Source organism: Sesamum indicum, linkage group LG4 (assembly GCF_000512975.1).
Source record: "Sesamum indicum cultivar Zhongzhi No. 13 linkage group LG4, S_indicum_v1.0, whole genome shotgun sequence".
Lineage (NCBI taxonomy): Eukaryota > Viridiplantae > Streptophyta > Magnoliopsida > Lamiales > Pedaliaceae > Sesamum > Sesamum indicum.
Genome location: NC_026148.1, coordinates 2,575,022 through 2,593,186, shown reverse-complemented (window position 1 = coordinate 2,593,186; position 18,165 = coordinate 2,575,022). Strand labels below are relative to the sequence as shown.

The window sequence follows — 18,165 nt, the reverse complement described above, 5'->3', positions numbered from 1 at the left end:
GCACTTGGGGGAGTATTTCTAACTTTTGATCTACAAGCGCTTTTCTTAGCAGTTTCAGAATGAGAAATCCGCACTCCAAATTCATCAAAAGTGGTTTCTGGAGTCAAAAGTTGAAAAACGCTTTTTGAAAACTCCTGCAAACACTCCCATTACATATGGATTTTCATTCGATTATTTGCTAATGTCAGCAAATTCGATAAATTTTAATTAATGAATGAATCTATTTGTTAGACGAAAACAAACTTAAGTGTATTATATATAATTCTTCAAATTTCTGATGTGATGGTGTAATTATGCCTAATTTATAAGCTCATTTTAGAAAAGGGGTATAATGTAATTTAATCACACAGAAATTGATTAAATTAGATAAGTATTAAATTACTAAAATAAATTTTGTGATTGATTGAATTAAAGTATGTTGATACGTTGGCATTATTTAATGCAACTCGACTTATATTTGCATTCCTACGTAGACTTATCTACAACCTGTAAATTAGTCGTTGAACTTTTCAAATTCATATGTTATTTCATATATTCAGCATTTTTCATTCAAAATCTAAAGGGTCATGAGTAAATAGTAAGTTTTTCTAAAGGGTGTAATTATAAATTTATTTTATTTTTTGGAGAAAATTTTAATTTTAAAATTTTATAAGGGGTTTAAATATAATTAAACTTTTTTATTTTGGTCGCAATCGACTTCATATGCTTATAGTTTATTATATATTATTTATATTTAAAATTATCACTAGCGATATTGATATTGTTAAAGAACCACTCTATTTAAAAGTTTAAATAATATAGGTGATAATTATTAATTAATAGTTAATACAATAATGAGATTCAAATCCACATTATTTGACGTATGTGGGAACGAGGTAATGTGTCCGTCTCAAAGCCCTTGTCTAGAGGGATTGATGAGGCAAATGTTTCACATTGATTGCAAATGAGAAATTTGAACGATTTTTAAACTTCAAAACTTCGTCTTCCTGATGAGACATTTTCATGATAAAATTATGATGTTTATACGAAGAAAAACAAGACAATCTATTGCGCAACAGACTGCAAATTGAATTGTAAATAACATCATTTACATGTAATATGTGCTATTAAAGATTTGGGACCACAATCAATTGAATGGGCTATAGTTTTATGCCTTCATCGAGTTAAGTATATTTCTTTCAACTTTGATTATAAAAAAAAATATAATAAAAATTAATTAATTATGATAAAATGTTAAATTTTTACATAATTTTATTTAATAATGATCAATAATATTAATTTATTATAATTTATAATATATAAAATAATCTACTATTTTACACTAAGAAAAAAATTCGTGAAGTATAAAGACATTTATGATTAATTAATTATTGGAACTTAACTACACAAGTCACGGAGAAAATATTGTATTAGTCAAATCGAGACACATTAAGTTAATATATAGGAAATAAATATAAAATTTTATTTAATCCCACTTGTTTAATTTACAACTTTTATATATAGGACATCCTACTAAATTCAGTTTTATGAATTTCTAATATGTCGTGACTCGTGATGATGATCTAAGTTAAAAGACTAAAGTTATCGACACTTTTCAATAAATAATAATAAAAAAAAATGATGTGACGAACTTCTAAAATTAGGGTTTAATTAGATAATTTTTTCAGGAATAAATTACGATGAGTTTTTTATGAAAGTTTAATATAATTATAAATATATGTCGTCGTTTGAAGATTTCAACGGTTGTCTAATAACTAGTTTAACCTATAAATCTTCATTAAATTTTCATCAATTATATAAATTCTATCAATCATCAAATGAGTATTTAAAAAATTTTAAATAACGAGAGGTATTCGTAATTACACTCACATCTGGTGAGATTGTTGTAATTTTACTATTTTATTTTTTCAAAATTTTTCTAATATTAAAAGCCCATTTTACAGGGCCCAAACACCGGGTCGGACACTCAACAGCCCAGCGAACAGACAGTCCGCTTCTCGTCTGAGTGGAAGTAACAGAAGAAACCGAGAAAAGACATACTGAGAAAAGAAAGGAAAGAAGAGCACGGGTTTCATTACAGACTTCAGGTACTCTTTCTATTATGTATGTGTGTGTGTGTGTGTATGTGGTTATATACAAGGGTGGGATTAGGAAGTTGATTTTCTTGATTACGAGAAGAAATAAAATTTAAAAAGAATGATTTGTTTCTTAATGCTGTTATTTCTTTTTGTTGGATGAGACAAGTTATATGCGTTGTAGAAATATGTATTCGCCTGAAAAATGATATAGATGAGATTGATTGAGTAAGTGGAAGGTGCCTGCAATTCTTTTGTGTGTCATGTGCTTGATAAAATGATTGCTTGAATGTTTGTGTGTAATGATGTAGGTAATTGCTCACCACTATTCTCCAGGCGGTGACCGTGCGAAGTTTTATTTACTTCTCCATCATGATATTCCGAATTCGATGCTGCGATAAAGTTTTCTTGAGAATTTTGGTTGGGGGTAGGTTGTACAGCTCAGGAGAAACAGTGCAAGATTCACCTGATATAACAAAAAAGATCTGTAAAATTATGATGTCCTGCCCCAAAGTAGGCCTTGATGTTGCGCTCGACCAAAGTGGTATCCGGGTTTCTGAAGATGTAGTTGAACAGGTCCTTGCAAAATTCGAAAATGCTGGAATGCTGGCTCACCGGTTCTTTGAGTGGGCTGGCAAGCAACGAAATTATGTGCACAGTATTAGAGCCTACCATATCATGATTGAGTCATTGGCGAAGATAAGGCAGTATGAGATAATGTGGGATCTCGTGAACAGCATGAGGACCAAGGGAATACTGAATATTGAGACCTTCTGTATTATCATGAGAAAGTATGCACGGGCCCAAAAAGTGAATGAGGCGGTTTATACATTTAACATAATGAAAAAATATGATGTGCCTCCAAATCTGGCTGCATTTAATGGGTTATTGAGTGCTTTGTGCAAGTCAAAGAATGTTGGAAAAGCTCAGGAGATCTTTGATGCCATGAACAATCAGTTTTGTCCCGATTCAAAAACTTATAGCATTTTGCTTGAAGGATGGGGAAGGGCTCCAAATTTGCCAAAAGCCAGGGCGATTTTTAGGGAAATGGTTGATTCAGGCTGCAATCCTGATATTGTGACATATGGAATCATGGTTGACATTCTCTGCAAGGCAGGAAGGACACATGAAGCAGTTGATGTTATAAATGAGATGGAATTCAGTGGTTGTCAGCCCACGTCGTTTATTTATAGCGTTTTGATACATACATATGGTATTGAAAACAGAATTGAGGATGCAATTGATACATTCCTTCAAATGGAACAAAATGGAGTAGAGCCTGATGTGGCAGTTTACAACGCCTTAATTAGTGCTTTCTGCAAAGTAAATAAATTCCAAAATGCTTACAAGGTTGTGGATGATATGGATAAAAAGGGGGTGAGACCCAATTCAAGAACTTGTAACATTCTTATAAATGGCTTGATTGGTCGTGGGGAGACTGATGAGGCTTTTAAGGTGTTTCGCAGGATGACCAAAGTTTGCGAGCCTGATGCCGACACATATACCATGATGATCAAGATGTTCTGTGAGAGAGAGGAACTAGAGATAGCTCTCAAGGTGTGGAAGTATATGGAAAGGAAGCAGTTTGCTCCTAGCATGCACACATTTTCTGCACTTATTAATGGATTATGTGACAAGGGTGATGTGTCTAGGGCTTGTGTCTTAATGGAAGAGATGATGGAGAGAGGAATTCGCCCAGGAAGACATACCTTTGGCAGGCTGAGACAGTTACTTCTGAAGGAAGGGAGAGGAGATGTCCTTGAATTTTTACATGAAAAGATGAACCTTTTGGTAAAAGAACCGCTATGTGATTGAGATATTATGAATAACAATTTGGCAAGACAATCACATCTCTTCATTTGATTTGGGCAATTGACCTGGGATATGGAGTTGTAAGCCCGGTGTCTTCTGTGTTGCAACTGTAACTCCTGAGCTCCAGAGGTCAGTAATTACAACCTTTTAATTGGACTTTGTCCTAGTAATGAGTTGTTTCATGTCTAACTGTTATTACGTGAAACACGCTTTAATCTATATAACAAAGAAGAAATCTCTAGATGTGTATGGGGAGAAGCCCTTAGTACATAGGAAAACATGAAGTTCTTCAGACGACGACAAAAAGACGATAGTATTTCAATGGATGGTTTAAACTCTTCTATTTCATGATTTAACTTTAGGTTGAAAGAGATTCTAATTGAGTTGTGTAGAATGTAGATAGCAATTAAACAATTATTCCACTGAATTATTTGGAGTTGAGAGTTACAGCAAATGAAATGTGGAGTAGCATTAAAGCAACAATCTTTAAACTTAATTGCTGTACTGGTAAAAATGTGAGTTTTTGAAGGAAAAAACTATTCCTGCCTTTCTTAATGTCAGCACACTCTCTAGTACAAAACAAGTTATTGTCCTAATTTCTTTTGTTTTAGAAAGTGTTTTCTTCCTCAGACTCTTTGGCAGTTTCTTTTGCTTATCCTAAATCAATTGAAACAATGCAAATGTGACAATATGGAAGCAAGAGCTGTTCCAGATTGTATGGTAAGTTCTAGGGCAAAATGCCCCTTGAAACTTCAGGTTGTTGCACTAGACCCATGGAAACCCAAAAAGGGACGATCCCGTTGAAATTGAATAAGCTGGCACTTAGCCCCACAGTTCAATACCCCTGCCAAATTACCACCAGAGTCACGATGGATGCCTGTAGCAGTCCATCTTTAGTTGTGGTCATATCATTATCATCTCCCTGCCCAAACTCCTTATCCCGCACTCATGTGGATTGTGGGTTGATTATCAATCATAATGAACTTTTCTTTCTCAATTGAGACAAGGGTTTTCTCTAAAACAAAATACCAAAATCTTTTTGACCAAATAAAAGAAGAAATAGTGGGCTGCATAGCAGATCATGGTAACCCTCCTGTTTCTCTGATTTTCATTTTAGCGATGACTTTATTCTGTGAATTGTATCGTGCATCTTTGTATCAGTATGTTATCCATCTTCTATGATGTGCATTTTGGTGAAATTTGACTACTGGTAACAAGTCATCGGGTTTTCTCTGTCCTACCATAATTTAAATAAAAAGCTCAACTCTGTCTGGTATGCTGCGCTAGGAATTTGTGAATATGTAATATTAGCTTCTTCATGCAGCACTGCAGTCTCATTTTGGTCACTTCCTTCACTGTGCGCCTTTGTTCGTGGACAGTAGCAGCTCAGCGGCTGTTCCTGCCATTTTGCTACTCAATCAGAGGCACATGTATGAGGACCAGTGTTAATGTTTCCCTAGCTGGTTTCATCATTGGGAAAGGTGGACAAATGGCCCGGCTAGCCCTTGAGAGTGTGAGAGATCCGATTATCATGTCGTGTTTCATGGTGAAAACGCGACATTGAAAAGCAGCCGTTCGGTGAGAAGACTTAATGAGGACCGTCAGATCGAGTGCACAAAGGAGATTGGGGGCGATTTTAAATCAAAGGAACAAGGCGACGCCATTTTGAAGCAATTAGGGCTCAATTCAGAGGCAGAAAAGATTGGGGATTTTGGGGAGATTTCTCATTCTGGATTTAGCCAGGCAAGCGACACGTGTACGGCTGACAATGAATGAGCCGTTGCCACAGCAGCTGTCGTCCCCATTTTGAAGGTTTCAGACATGCGAGACCAAGAACCAATCACAGTCTGAGGAAGGACAAGGCTATACAGCGAGCTGCAGCAGTTTTTAATAGATTGACAGGTTTTAATCCTTACTATTTTGTCTGAAATTTGTAATCTCTGTGTTTAAAGGATGAATGGGTTGTAAGGAGAGGCATCTTTTGTTAATGAAAATTTTCTGATTTCCTCCCATCTCATTTCCTCTGTTCTTTCCCGCCCGATTCTGTAATTCTTGAAGGTATTTTTCTGCTATTTTATTATCAGAGTGTTACATATCACAAGCAATTTCTTGTACGAGGGCTCATCCTTAGGATTGGTTTGGCAAGTGTTGTGCTGTTTTCGGAGGTGGAGTGCTGTTGTGCTGTTTTCGCAGTAGTTGGTTTCGCTTATGCAGATATCGCGTAGTTCCATTTTGAAATTTGCCGCTTGGACGTGAAATTTGAATTCGTTTTCAGTAACATTACCTATTGATAATTTTTGGAAACTAGCAAGAGTGTAGTTGCACAGTTGATTTAATTTTCATTTTCTATTTTGCAAGTATTTTTTATTCCTTTTAACGTCAGCTACATTTTTTATAAGTGCGACTACTCCATAAATAATGACAATCTTCCACACGATTTTTTCATTTTCTATCAATAGAGTACAGCTACTAGAGAGAAAACGTATGTGAAGAAGCCATATTGGGCCTGGGCTCAACCCAAGAGCAAATAGGCCCAAAGCTAAAAGAGGGAATCGCTTTTGGAGCAATAGCGCTTCTAACGTTACACACACATTTTTTCTGGACTCTCGCCGCCGCTGCCGCCGCCGCCGCATCTCCGACTACAAAACCACTGCTAAACCAAAACACTCGCATAAACACACACAAATGTGGTAAAAAATGAGTATTCCATTTGCTCCGTCGCCATTATGCAGAAGTTCCTCCATTCCCCAATCTTCCGTTCAATCAAACCCCAACACTTCACCCCGTCCTCCAGCTTCTGTTCATTGTCCGACAATGCTCTCGAAAATTTGAATATTACGAATGAAGTCCTCGCCCTTATCAATTCCGTACACCCCATTGGGCCCGCCCTCCAAAACTTAGTTCCTTTCCTTAATCGAGAAGTTATAATTTCAGTCCTTCAGTCTCAGACCCAACTGAAGAAAGACCCGCGGATTTGCTTTCGGTTCTTCATCTGGGCAGCTCAGAAGGCGCGTTTCCGAAGTGGGCTTTCGCATAATTTAATTCTTGACATGCTTTTGAGCTGTGAAAGTGGTAATTCGTTTCATTTGTACTGGAGTGTCCTTGATGAATTGAGGGATGAGAAGTTGCCCGTTCCGGCAGATGCCTTTGTGGTATTGATTTTGGGCTACTGGAGGTTAAAAAAGGCGGAAAAGGCGGTGGAAACGTTTGGGAGGATGAAGGATTATGAGTGTAAGCCGAATTTAGCTGTTTACAATGTGATATTGCATGTCTTGGTTAAAAAAGATGTGATTTTGTTGGCATTGGCGGTTTATAACATGATGCTAAAGTCTAAGTGTAGAATTGGCTGCGATACATATAGTGTTTTGATTGATGGGTTGTGCAAGTGTGGGATGACTGAATATGCGCTCAATCTGTTCGACGAGATGACTGAGAGGGGTATCTTGCCCAGTAGGATTACGTACACTGTGATTATGTCCGGGTTGTGCAAGGCAAAGAGAACGCATGATGCTCATAGGCTTTTTAAATTGATGAAAAGTAGTGGATGTATGCCAGATGCTGCTACATATAATGCTTTGCTTGATGGATTCTGTAAGTGTGGCCAGATTGATGAGGCCTTCGCGCTTTTCGAGTCATTTAGAAATGATGGGTATAAGGTCGGGATACGAGGGTTTAGTTGTCTGATCGATGGTCTGATAAGAGCCAAAAGGCTTAGTGAAGCAGAGGAAATGTTTCAGAAGGTTTATGATGTGGGTTCAGAACCTGATCTTGTATTATATACGATTATGATGCGAGGATTATGTGAAGCTGGAAGGATGAAAGATGCAGTTAATATTTTGAGGGATATGATAGGAAAAGGTCTTGTGCCTGACACGAAATGTTATAATGTGTTAATCAAAGGATTCTGTGACATAGGGCTGTTGGACCAAGCTCGATCTCTTAAACTAGAGATTTCCCAGCACAATCACTTCCCCAGTACTTGTACTTACACTATTCTAGTTTGTGGTTTGTGCAGGAACGGTCTGCTTGGAGAGGCCCAGCAGATCTTCAATGAAATGGAAAAGCTTGGCTGTTTTCCTTCTGCTGTGACTTTTAATGCTCTAATTGATGGGCTATCCAAAGCTGGCAAGCTTGAGGAAGCTCACCTAATGCTTTACAAAATGGAGATTGGAAAGAACCCATCATTATTTCTTCGGTTGTCTCAAGGTGCTGATCGCATCCTTGACAGCGCAAGCTTACAAAAAATGGTAGATAACTTGGTTAACTCAGGGTTAATACTTAAGGCTTACAAGCTTCTCATGCAGCTTGCTGATAGTGGCGTTGTGCCAAACATCACCACGTACAACACTTTGATTAATGGTTTGTGCAAGGCTGGGCAGGTTAATGGTGCTCTTAAGCTCTTTGAGGAGCTCCAACTTAAGGGGCATTTTCCTGATTCAGTAACATATGCAACACTCATAGAGGGGCTCCAAAGGGTGGATAGAGAAGGGGATGCATATAAGCTCTTTGAACAAATGATAGCAAATGGATGTAAACCAAGCTCATCTGTGTATAAAACGCTTATGACTTGGTCTTGCAGAAGGAGGAAGATTTCTGTTGCATTTAGCTTTTGGTTGAAGTACATCAGGAATCTATCTGGCCTGCAAGGTGAAGCATTAAAGTTGACCGAGGAATCTTTCCAAAACGGTGACTTGGTGAAGGCAGTGAGAAGCTTACTGGAGATAGACACCAAATTGGCAGATTTTGATTCAGCACCTTACAATATTTGGCTTGTTGGACTCTGTCAGGCAGACAGAGTGGAGGAGGCTCTGAAGACATTTTCCATTCTTGAGGAGTTCGATGTCACTGTGTCTGCCCCTGGGTGTGTTAAGTTGATTTATTCTCTCTGCTCTGAAAAAAAACTCAATGAGGCAGTTGATATTTTTCTCTACACCATGGAAAAAGGTCACCGATTGATGCCTCCAGTCTGTAACAGTTTACTTAAAGTTCTTCTCAGTTCAAAAGATAAAGCAGGACTTGCTTTTGAGCTTCTTGACAAAATGAAATCTATGGGTTATGACCTAAATTCTTTTCTTCGTCGCAGTACAAAATCCCGTTTACACCATCATTATAGGATGAGGAAAAGGGAGAATGTGTCGAACATGTAGACCTGAGAAGTTTTTACTTTTTTGCTTTTGGCTTTACCTAGCTACCATACTTTTCTTTTATTTTTTATTTTTACCATGAGAGATGTTGTACAACTTGTTGAGAGTAGTTAGATTGGCTGCTGACCTTTTTCAGCTTTATAATCTGCATTGATGGAGGTACTCAGTCCTCTTAATATTACTTAGGTATGTTACATTACAGGAGTGAGAACTAGACACTCCGCATCCATCCCAATTTTGTAACTTGTACCTAACCCTCTCCTGTCTTGAGAGCAGAAATTGTTTCTGATATCAATGTTCATAGTATCTCCCAATTTGATTGGTAAACTGCATGGCTTGATTGCTTTTTTTGGGACCATGTTTCTTTCTTTCTCTCAAATCAAAATAAGTGCATGATGGAAAGCCATTAAGCTGTAGCTTTGTGTTAATTATTGCTTATTGGCAAGTTCGTTTGGTAGTTTGTGAATTGTGATTGTCACTTACCGTGTCTAGATTTGTCCTCGAGTTTTTCTGTTCCACTAAGCATCCAATTATGTGATTCTTTATCATCCTCCAGGGGTAAGCTTACAGAAGCAATTGCTGCTTTATAAGAAATAAACAGGAACAATTTTTACATATTGTTGGTTTAACAAATGACGTTCATATTTTATCTATATATATGATATTAGTCACGACAATGTCAAAGACTCAAAGGTATGAAGAATGCAGGAAAAGAATCTGTGTTTTCCGTCTTCTTTTTTTCTTTTTCCTGCCTTCTGGAGAATGCTGATGTGGGGCGCATTAAAAAATGTTCTATAGCTGGTCTTGTAGAGTACCAGTGTTTGTTGTTTTGTTCTTTGCTTTTAGCTGTTGTATGCCGATATTAGAGCTTGTTACTTTGAACGGGCCTCCACCACCACTCGCTTCAGTATTTGGTACCCCAGTCATGTCATTTTGTTAGAATCTTCCTGGGAAGAAAGGCTCCAGCTGGAGTTGCAACTGCAACTGCTTCAGTATTGCTTCTTGGCATACTTAACTGCCAACTACATATGCTGAGATATATTCTTAAGCATTTGGTTAGAATTTTGATTTGCTTCTTCAAGTGATGATAGAGTTTTATGAGTTTGAAAGTAGATAAATTAAGCTTGCTGAACAGAAAATCTGCAATCACAGGGAAACAAATGCAAAATGGCACATTCTTTTAGGAGAAGCCAAATTATTCCAAGCCAGTTTCAGGATTTATTGCGCATCTTCATATACACACTTGGAAGCAGTGACAACCCTCTATTTTTTTTTTTTTGTGATTTCTTTAGATACATATGTTTAAAAGAAACTGTATTTGTAAGCTTAATGCCGTATCCAGAGCCCTGGGACATCAGCTCACTAATCTAATACAAACTTATACAAGCTCGGGCTACCAGCTCATCCATTATGGTATTTTCCCTTACATTAACAATCAATTGGATAGGTGTTAAAAAACAAAGAAGCTTCCTGCAAGTTGCTCATCTCTTTCTGAATCTGGATGTCGTTCATATTGCTACATACCTCTGGAACTTGCCACCACTAATAATTGGCACTGCAATCATTTGTACTACTGATCAATTCATTGGCGTGAAGCGGAGGACCATGCTCACTGCTGTTTAAGATAGGATGACCAGGTTTCCTCTTCAATGATTCTGTTGAAAGGAAAACAAAACATAACAGGAGAATAGTTAACAACAGGCTGATATCTGATGTGGAAATCGAACATTCAGCATGTCATCTGCTTCAGATAGATCTCATAAAATCAAAAGTACTAAGCTTTGTGCATAAGTGATCATGGAGAAAGTCTACACTAGAAGACTTGATATTCTCTAAATATAAATTCCTTCAGTTTACACTCTCACGTTGAGTGAGACCAAAAGACCAGAGTGCTCAACGATGTTAGGCATTTGGGAAACAAATGACAACAGCAAAAGATCCCTTGCCATCTTACCTATTCGTTCTCTTATCACTGCAGCAATTTCAGTGCTGCCACTTGTTTGAGCAAAATATAATATGTTTTTGTACATTTGAGCAGAAGGTGGGACACCTGCATCCTGCATCCACTGCATCACCTGCATCAAAATTTGTTTCGATTATGCACACTGCACAGCATTAAGAAAGAGCTAGTTTTCGGCTGCCACAAGCTGCACGAGTTGCCAGTGATTTTCACAATGAAATGCAGATGAAACCCATGAATCGTATGACCTACATGATAGTTGGTGCAAACAGAAAGCAGGTCATCTCTGATAGGTACACTATTCTGAGTGAACGGGCCTACCCATGCAGAATGCTACATATCAGTAGTTCTACAACAGTTGGAATAATAAGATTCGGCCAGTTTAGAGTACGACTTGACTTGAGTATAAGATCAAATTTACCTACATGGCAACAAACCTTTATTCATCTAACCAGAACCTACCCTTTACCCAGTAGATGAAGTCTGACCTACCTGCATTCCCACCTAGGGACTAATAGTACTTTCTTAGTCATATTCTACAGACACAAGTGGGCTCCAACCACTTTTTAAGCTACACAGATAACACTTCAGTAGAATGAACATTTATCTGCGAAGTTTGCTTCTACTAAGTCTAAAACACAAGTCTGAGAAATCATGCCCAAAGGTTTAACATCATGAATGGGCTAAATTGCATATTTGGTCCCACAAATAAGGGTCAATGCCATTTTTGGTCCCGTGATTTACGGAAATTTGTTTTAAGTCCCAAAAAGTTAAAATAGTTGCAATATTGGTCCCATTTCTAATTTTCCGTCAATACTTAACGGAAAGGGTCAAAGTGCCGTTAGTTGACTCACCTAACTCCTTTTTGGTTGGGTTAAAATGCATTTTACCCCCTGAATTTTTTGAAATAGCTAAAATCCCCCGATGTTTTTGAAATAGGCTAAAAACCCACCTGTGTTTTGTAACTCAGCAAAAAACACCGCTTTCATTAGTAATTAATAGAAGGTGCATTACATGCGCTCCTTGTGCGTCCAGGGGTGTTTTTTGGCTACTTTGGACTTTTTTTTAAGTGCTTTTGCCTAAAATACCCTCATGGTGTTTATATATTTCACATGTACATTTTTTTACTTCTTTTGAGTGATTTTTTTTGCATTTCATCTACTAAAAAATAAAATATTTTTTAAATACATTTACTTAAAAATATGAAAAAAAATATTATATTAATTTTTGAAATTTTATAATTTAAATTGAAATATTAAATTAAAATTACATTATAAAAATTAATAGTAAACTCATCTCTTAAATTTAAAATATCTTGCCTAATATAAATGTTAATAATTATAAAAATCATATAATATTAATAATTTAAATTATTATTAGTTAAAAATATTTAAATAATAATTTTAAACTATTAATATTATATAATTTAGCCTCATGAATGTACCATAAATTGAAGTATCAATCCAAGTGGACAAAGAGGAGGGATGAAAAACTATGTTAGATCCTAGTATCAGACACCACCATTAACTATTTAATTTCCATTGCATGTGCCATCCAATTATATATAGACAAAGGTGTGTCTTGGATACACCTAATCATTGTAATAAGTTTCTTCATTGGCAGACCATGCTATTGGAGACTCAGGGTTCTCTTCATTCCACTTCACCACAACTGAAGTTGGATGCAACCACCAATATCAACTTTAAGATTCCTATTTGTGAACGAGTTTACTTGCAAAGAAGTATGGAGTACATAAAATAGCAGAAAGTTATTTCAAAGAAAAACCTAGCTGTGGAAGAAGTGGGGAAGATGAATCAGTCCAAAGGGAAAGGGAAACAAGAAAAGGTTGTTTTTCCAATAGGCTGGTGGTGGAAGTATGGATTTTTTTTTTCCTGCAGGGGAAGACAGACTTCTAATACCCAGGTGGCACCTGGGACTACTACCATGAGTGACTTCTGTAACATCAGATTGTAGACATCACACATTATGTCAAATTTCTATAGGCTTCCTTCCGTTGGTAGTTAGGAGAAAAGGATAAAGGTTCTGATCATAAGGAGATTAAGATGCCTGTGTTTAAATTTATCCTCATGAATGACCTTAATGAAGAAAAGATAAACTCTCTTGCAATGAGATTCTGTAGTATTCCAATTAACCTAAGAAAATCTAGGCAGAACGAAAACTGATGTGGAAGGGGAAAGACTTACTCATTATATCACATTAAATGGCCTTAGTGTGGACAGTTTGATTTATTAGAAGTATTACAATATTAATGTTCAAATTTTTTGCAACCAAATATATTGCCAACTGCAACTGTTGAAATGGCTCTGATTCAATACATAAGTGCTCAGTGAGTTTCAAATGAGACAAATCTTCAAACGCTTGAGCAGTCAAAAATTGAAACCAGAATATATTTCTGAAGAAGTTTGAGAATTAACCTCAATATATTTCCTCCAGTTCCTGGCAGCTAAAAGATTCTTCAACAAAACTGCGTAGGTAGTCGAGTCAACTTCTGCACCTGATGCAACTATCTTCAGAAACAACTGCAGAAAGTGATGAGAAAGAAGAAATCTATAAATTAATCATCCCGACAATCAGCACCAGACTCAGATACACTCCTATAAAATGCAACAGGATACAGAACGCAGAATATTCCAATTACAGTTACCTTTATCATGGTTTCAGTCTTTCCAACTTTTCCAAAAGAATGAAGAAGATGGTTCAGAGTTCCGACTGAGATACGAGGAAGGGAAGTCTCCATCATTTGAATATTATCAGTTAGCGTCTTCCAATCACGCAAACTTCAAACAAAACACAACTGTCAATTTCTTAGCAGATAATGACCATGCTCTAAACCAAGAAACAAAATTAATTCAGAAAATAAACATCTTACTATATGTAATCATCATATGAACAGGAAATAAAGAAACATAAATTCAATTCATTGTTCAAGATCCATATTTTTGGCCCTGAAGATACAATCATTGAGGAAAACGCATCTATACTGCAAGACAACAATTTGAAAAATCAAATGCAGGATGAGCATGCCCACAAGGAGAATAAGTGTAGTGACCTAGTTTTCACTTTATAAAACATTTAAACAAGAAAGACTTACATGCTACATGCTGAAACCATTTCAAAGAACACCGCATCAGTAAATGGGATCTCCTTGTCTCTCATAAACTCAGCAAGAAGCAGGACTTTGCCTGGTTGAGATCCTCGATTGAAAGTTCTCATAAGGGCTGCACAAGCTACTGAGTCTGGCTGGACACCATTCAGCTCCATTTGTTGAAACACTGTGAATGCTTTATCCCAGTGTTCTGCAAAAATATTCTTTCCAGCAATCTTACCGCATTGTCTTGAACTGCACTTTTAAATTTGATACACTAAAACATGAACTCACCTTCAGTACTAAAAGAATGTAACAGCGCAGTATATGCAATAACATCTGGAACCAAACCATCCATTTTCATCATGTTGAACATTGATTCTGCTTCTGCAAGTTGACCCTGGCATAGAAAGAGGGAGAGAGGGAACACGGGAATTAGGACTAAAACAAATTGTGGAAGCAGGATTCACAGGTTCACTTTCTAACTTACTTGCCTGTTTGCTATAGGCACAGATTGCGGAAGAATATACCTCCTTTGACAAAGGAATCTTCAGATCCTTCATTTCAGCAAGAAAGTCAAGTGCTTCATAATACTTTGACATCTTGCAACAGCCACTTATCAAAACATTATAAGTAACAGAATCAGGTTTAACTTTCTTTTCCCTCATGCGCCTATATAAAGTTACAGCTTTTTCATATTCTCCGACATTCATGTAACTTCCAATAGCAGAGTTGTATCCGAATGTATTCAATTCTATACCTCGCAACTTAGCAGCTTTTAGTATGGAATCAATCTTCACCTTTTGGCAGCAGCGACCACATGCTGCCAACAAGGAACTAATTGAAACAACATTTGGTTGTAGACCAACTTGCTCCATTTCTTGAAGCAGTTCCACAGCTTCAGCAAGAAAGCCGTTAGATCCATAGGCATCAATCAGTGCATTGTAACTCACCAAATTTGGCTTGCAATTGTTTTTCCTCATCATATCAAATATTTCCCTAGCCTTCTGTGGCTGTTGTGATCTTCCAAAGGCATTGAGTAAAGAGGTATAAGATACAACATCTGGGCGGATCCCGTTCTGTTTCATCTCATTAAAAATTGACGAGGCTTGCTCGCTCAGGCCAAGTGAGGCATATGCACCAAGCAATGCATTGTAAGAAACAATATTAGGTCGCAGACCCTCCCCAATCAATGTGTTGAAAACAGCATGACAATTTTCAACCTGTCCACAAATAGAGTACATATGCATGATGCTAGTATAAGTCACAACATCAGGACGGCATTCTGATCTTTTCTCTCTCATTGAATTGAAAACGTTAATAGCTTCCTCGTATTTTCCAAGCTTAACCAAGCAGTGTATCACAATATTGAGGGTTGTAGTATCTGGGTGGATATTTGTACCCCTCATTAGCTCAAAGTATGAGAGTGCTTTTGAAAACTGTGATCCACTTTTATATGCAGATAGAATGATATTGTGGGTCACCAAATCAGGCCCAACTCCATTGTCAGTCATTTTTTTACAAACTTTCAGAGCCTCCTTCCAATTGCCACTTGATCCGCACGCATTGATCAAGTTGTTATATGTTGATCTACTTGGAGGAATCTGCAGATATGAGACAATATCAAAATGATTTAGAGTGAAGCAGTATCACTAATAGACCAGCACATGGCAACTGTAAAACAGGCACATATGTCCCAGCATTTGAAACAATAAATAGTTAGTAACAGTTAAATTTTGTCTTTAAATATAACCAATTTCCATTCAGGAAGTCCAATCCTTAAGAATGCATACACACTAAAATGGCAGACATCATTGTTATGTAAAAATTGGATAGCAACCTCATTTAAAAGCTTAACTTGTTATAGAGGAGAGAGGTTGAAATATTTAGTTTTAGTATTCTAAACCCCCAACCCCACCCTCCCGCACACCCACAAAAAAAGGGGGGTGGCGCGACGCAAGTGAGTGCAACATCAGGGGAGGATTTGGAAGAGGGAAACGTAGTCGAATACAAGCATAATAACTTTGTAATGTCACACTGTCTTTTCTTTGTTGCCCAGAAATTTGAACAAACTGGCTGTGGCTTATTCTTACAAATATGAAAAACGATAATGTGAAAAGAGTAATTCTGGTCTGGAAAGGCTAGCACGGAAAGGCTAGCACAGCTAAATTATAACAAAAATAAAATATTAATCTTTGACTTGCATCTTACATTGACAGACAATAGAGATCAAGCTCAAACATTTGAAACTCCATGACAAACTTATATTATGCGCATCACATCAGCATATATCACAGATACCATTTTCCTTCCAATGTAAAGTAACTGAGACCGCCCAACAGTCTACCTTGGAACAAATTTCTTATACTCGAACCCAAAGACACCATCACATACAGAGAAAATTAGTTAAACTTTTACCAGAGTTCCACAACTAGTTAAACTTTCTATATGACATATGAATGGCAAACTGTGCAGCTGAAAGAAACAACCAATGCCAATTTGACAAACAACTAAAAGACATCGCAGAAGTTGATTTCTGGTCAGAGCTCAATCAGTTCCCAGACCTTCATAACAGAAAAGGTTGAGAAAATGCAATGGAGTAAAAAGTTAGGTATAACCTGACACCAGTTCCCTTATTAATAAAATTAGACTAATGCTAAAATTGGAAAATCAAGCTGGAGGATAAAGATAATGAAAAGAAGGAAGCTCACATCAGAACCACAAAGATTGACTAGGAAGGAAAAATGTAAATACACACAGCTGCACGGAGCATGTCTTCCATGATATTCAGTCCCCAGCGCCATTGACCAGCTCGTCCATGTGCATTGATGAGGGCGTTGTAGGTATCAGCATCAGGCTTGCACCTACAACAAACCATAAAATCAGGCTGTGATGACTGTTGTAAATATTCCTTTTTGTTTCAACCAAAAAAAGTAAAGACATCAGCCGATACAATGCAATCATACAAGGATTTATTTCTGACAGAATTCAGGTCTGAAAGAAATATTTGCTAGCTACTTGAATTAGACATTTGAACTATAATTCAGCAGCCCAACAACCTAAAGGAAGTTTTTCAGTTATTTGGTCAACACAGCATCTTGTTGATTATCCAAGAGATGGGAAGTAGGAAGAATGATGTTTCAATAACAGAGGAATTAATAACCATCCAAAAGACAACGCAATGAACATGAAGAGCATGAACATACCTCCACTTTTGCATCTCAAAAAATAAGCCACGTGCCTGGTCAATACGATTATGTCTAGCATGCAACCTAATCATCATATTGTAAATATCATTTCTTGCACAGTAGTTTTTTTGATTCTTCATCCAATTGAATACTTGGATACTATGTTCTATAGAACCCATGTTCGTTATTTCCTGCACAGAAAAACAGAAGTAGTGTTACAGTTCTTTACCAAAATAAAGGTATCAACGAGTAACTACAGATGACCTTTAAGCAATTCAAGTCAGAAAACAAAAAGTATAAATTAAGCTAGCAGTTGACAAGCATTGATCTTACATTTTACAACTCCAACCTCACCAGGCCTAGCCAAAAAACCAATCCATGCCCAAAAGTAAGAACATAATAATCTTTCCACATCCCTCTGGACGAAATATATATCCCTACATAAGGTATAGAGGTCGCACCTTGCTCTACCACATAAATATACAACGGAGCTATTTGTTCAAAGATTGCATCTTTATGGTTCCTGGCCCCTTCAACAAAATGTGACATACATAAGCCAAATACTTACTCCATCCACTACAACTGACTGTCCTCGCTAATAATATATAAATTGTGTGTAGTCCAATCTCTTGATTAACTGACCTAATGCAATTCTTGACAAAAATTCAGAATTTAGATGATGTAGAAAATTCAAAATGCTAACTTCATAAATTTTCTATTTTATTGATTACTAAATACCAGCATCAAACACTATCAACTCACATAAAAACATAAACTCTCGTGAAACAACTCTCCCTGCTCTCACTCATAAAATTTAGGCCACCACAACGCACATGTCACAAATATTACCCTTATTAGAACCGGAAAATTCTTGCGCGCA

General features: G+C 36.9%; 2 protein-coding genes across 2 annotated transcripts in view; one reads left to right on the top strand and one right to left on the bottom strand.

The window, feature by feature from the left end:
• On the top strand, positions 1,943–9,253 carry LOC105159827 (pentatricopeptide repeat-containing protein At1g79540). The gene is made up of 5 exons (XM_011077029.2): positions 1,943–2,087; positions 2,387–3,888; positions 5,212–5,317; positions 5,459–5,630; positions 6,563–9,253. The coding sequence occupies exons 2-5, from the start codon at positions 2,448–2,450 to the stop codon at positions 9,032–9,034; spliced, it is 4,191 nt and encodes a 1,396-aa protein (XP_011075331.2). The 5' UTR covers positions 1,943–2,087; positions 2,387–2,447; the 3' UTR covers positions 9,035–9,253.
• Positions 10,280–18,165, bottom strand: part of LOC105159826 (pentatricopeptide repeat-containing protein At2g41720) — a gene marked incomplete in the record, with an annotated part of 8,336 nt that continues 450 nt past the window's right edge. The window contains 10 exon segments of the mRNA XM_011077028.2: positions 10,280–10,686; positions 10,986–11,106; positions 13,427–13,531; positions 13,657–13,789; positions 14,104–14,308; positions 14,392–14,497; positions 14,592–15,701; positions 16,856–16,961; positions 17,304–17,476; positions 18,135–18,165. Of these exon segments, the coding sequence (XP_011075330.1) occupies positions 10,574–10,686; positions 10,986–11,106; positions 13,427–13,531; positions 13,657–13,789; positions 14,104–14,308; positions 14,392–14,497; positions 14,592–15,701; positions 16,856–16,961; positions 17,304–17,476; positions 18,135–18,165 (2,203 nt within the window).

Coding starts and splice junctions, on each gene's coding strand:
- LOC105159827 (XM_011077029.2), top strand. CDS start 2,448: ATGATATTCCGAATTCGATGCTGCGATAAAGTTTTCTTGAGAATTTTG. Junction 3,889..5,211: donor AAAAGAACCGCTATGTGATT/GAGATATTATGA, acceptor TTCTTCATGCAG/CACTGCAGTCTCATTTTGGT. Junction 5,631..6,562: donor CTCATTCTGGATTTAGCCAG/GCAAGCGACACG, acceptor ACACTCGCATAA/ACACACACAAATGTGGTAAA.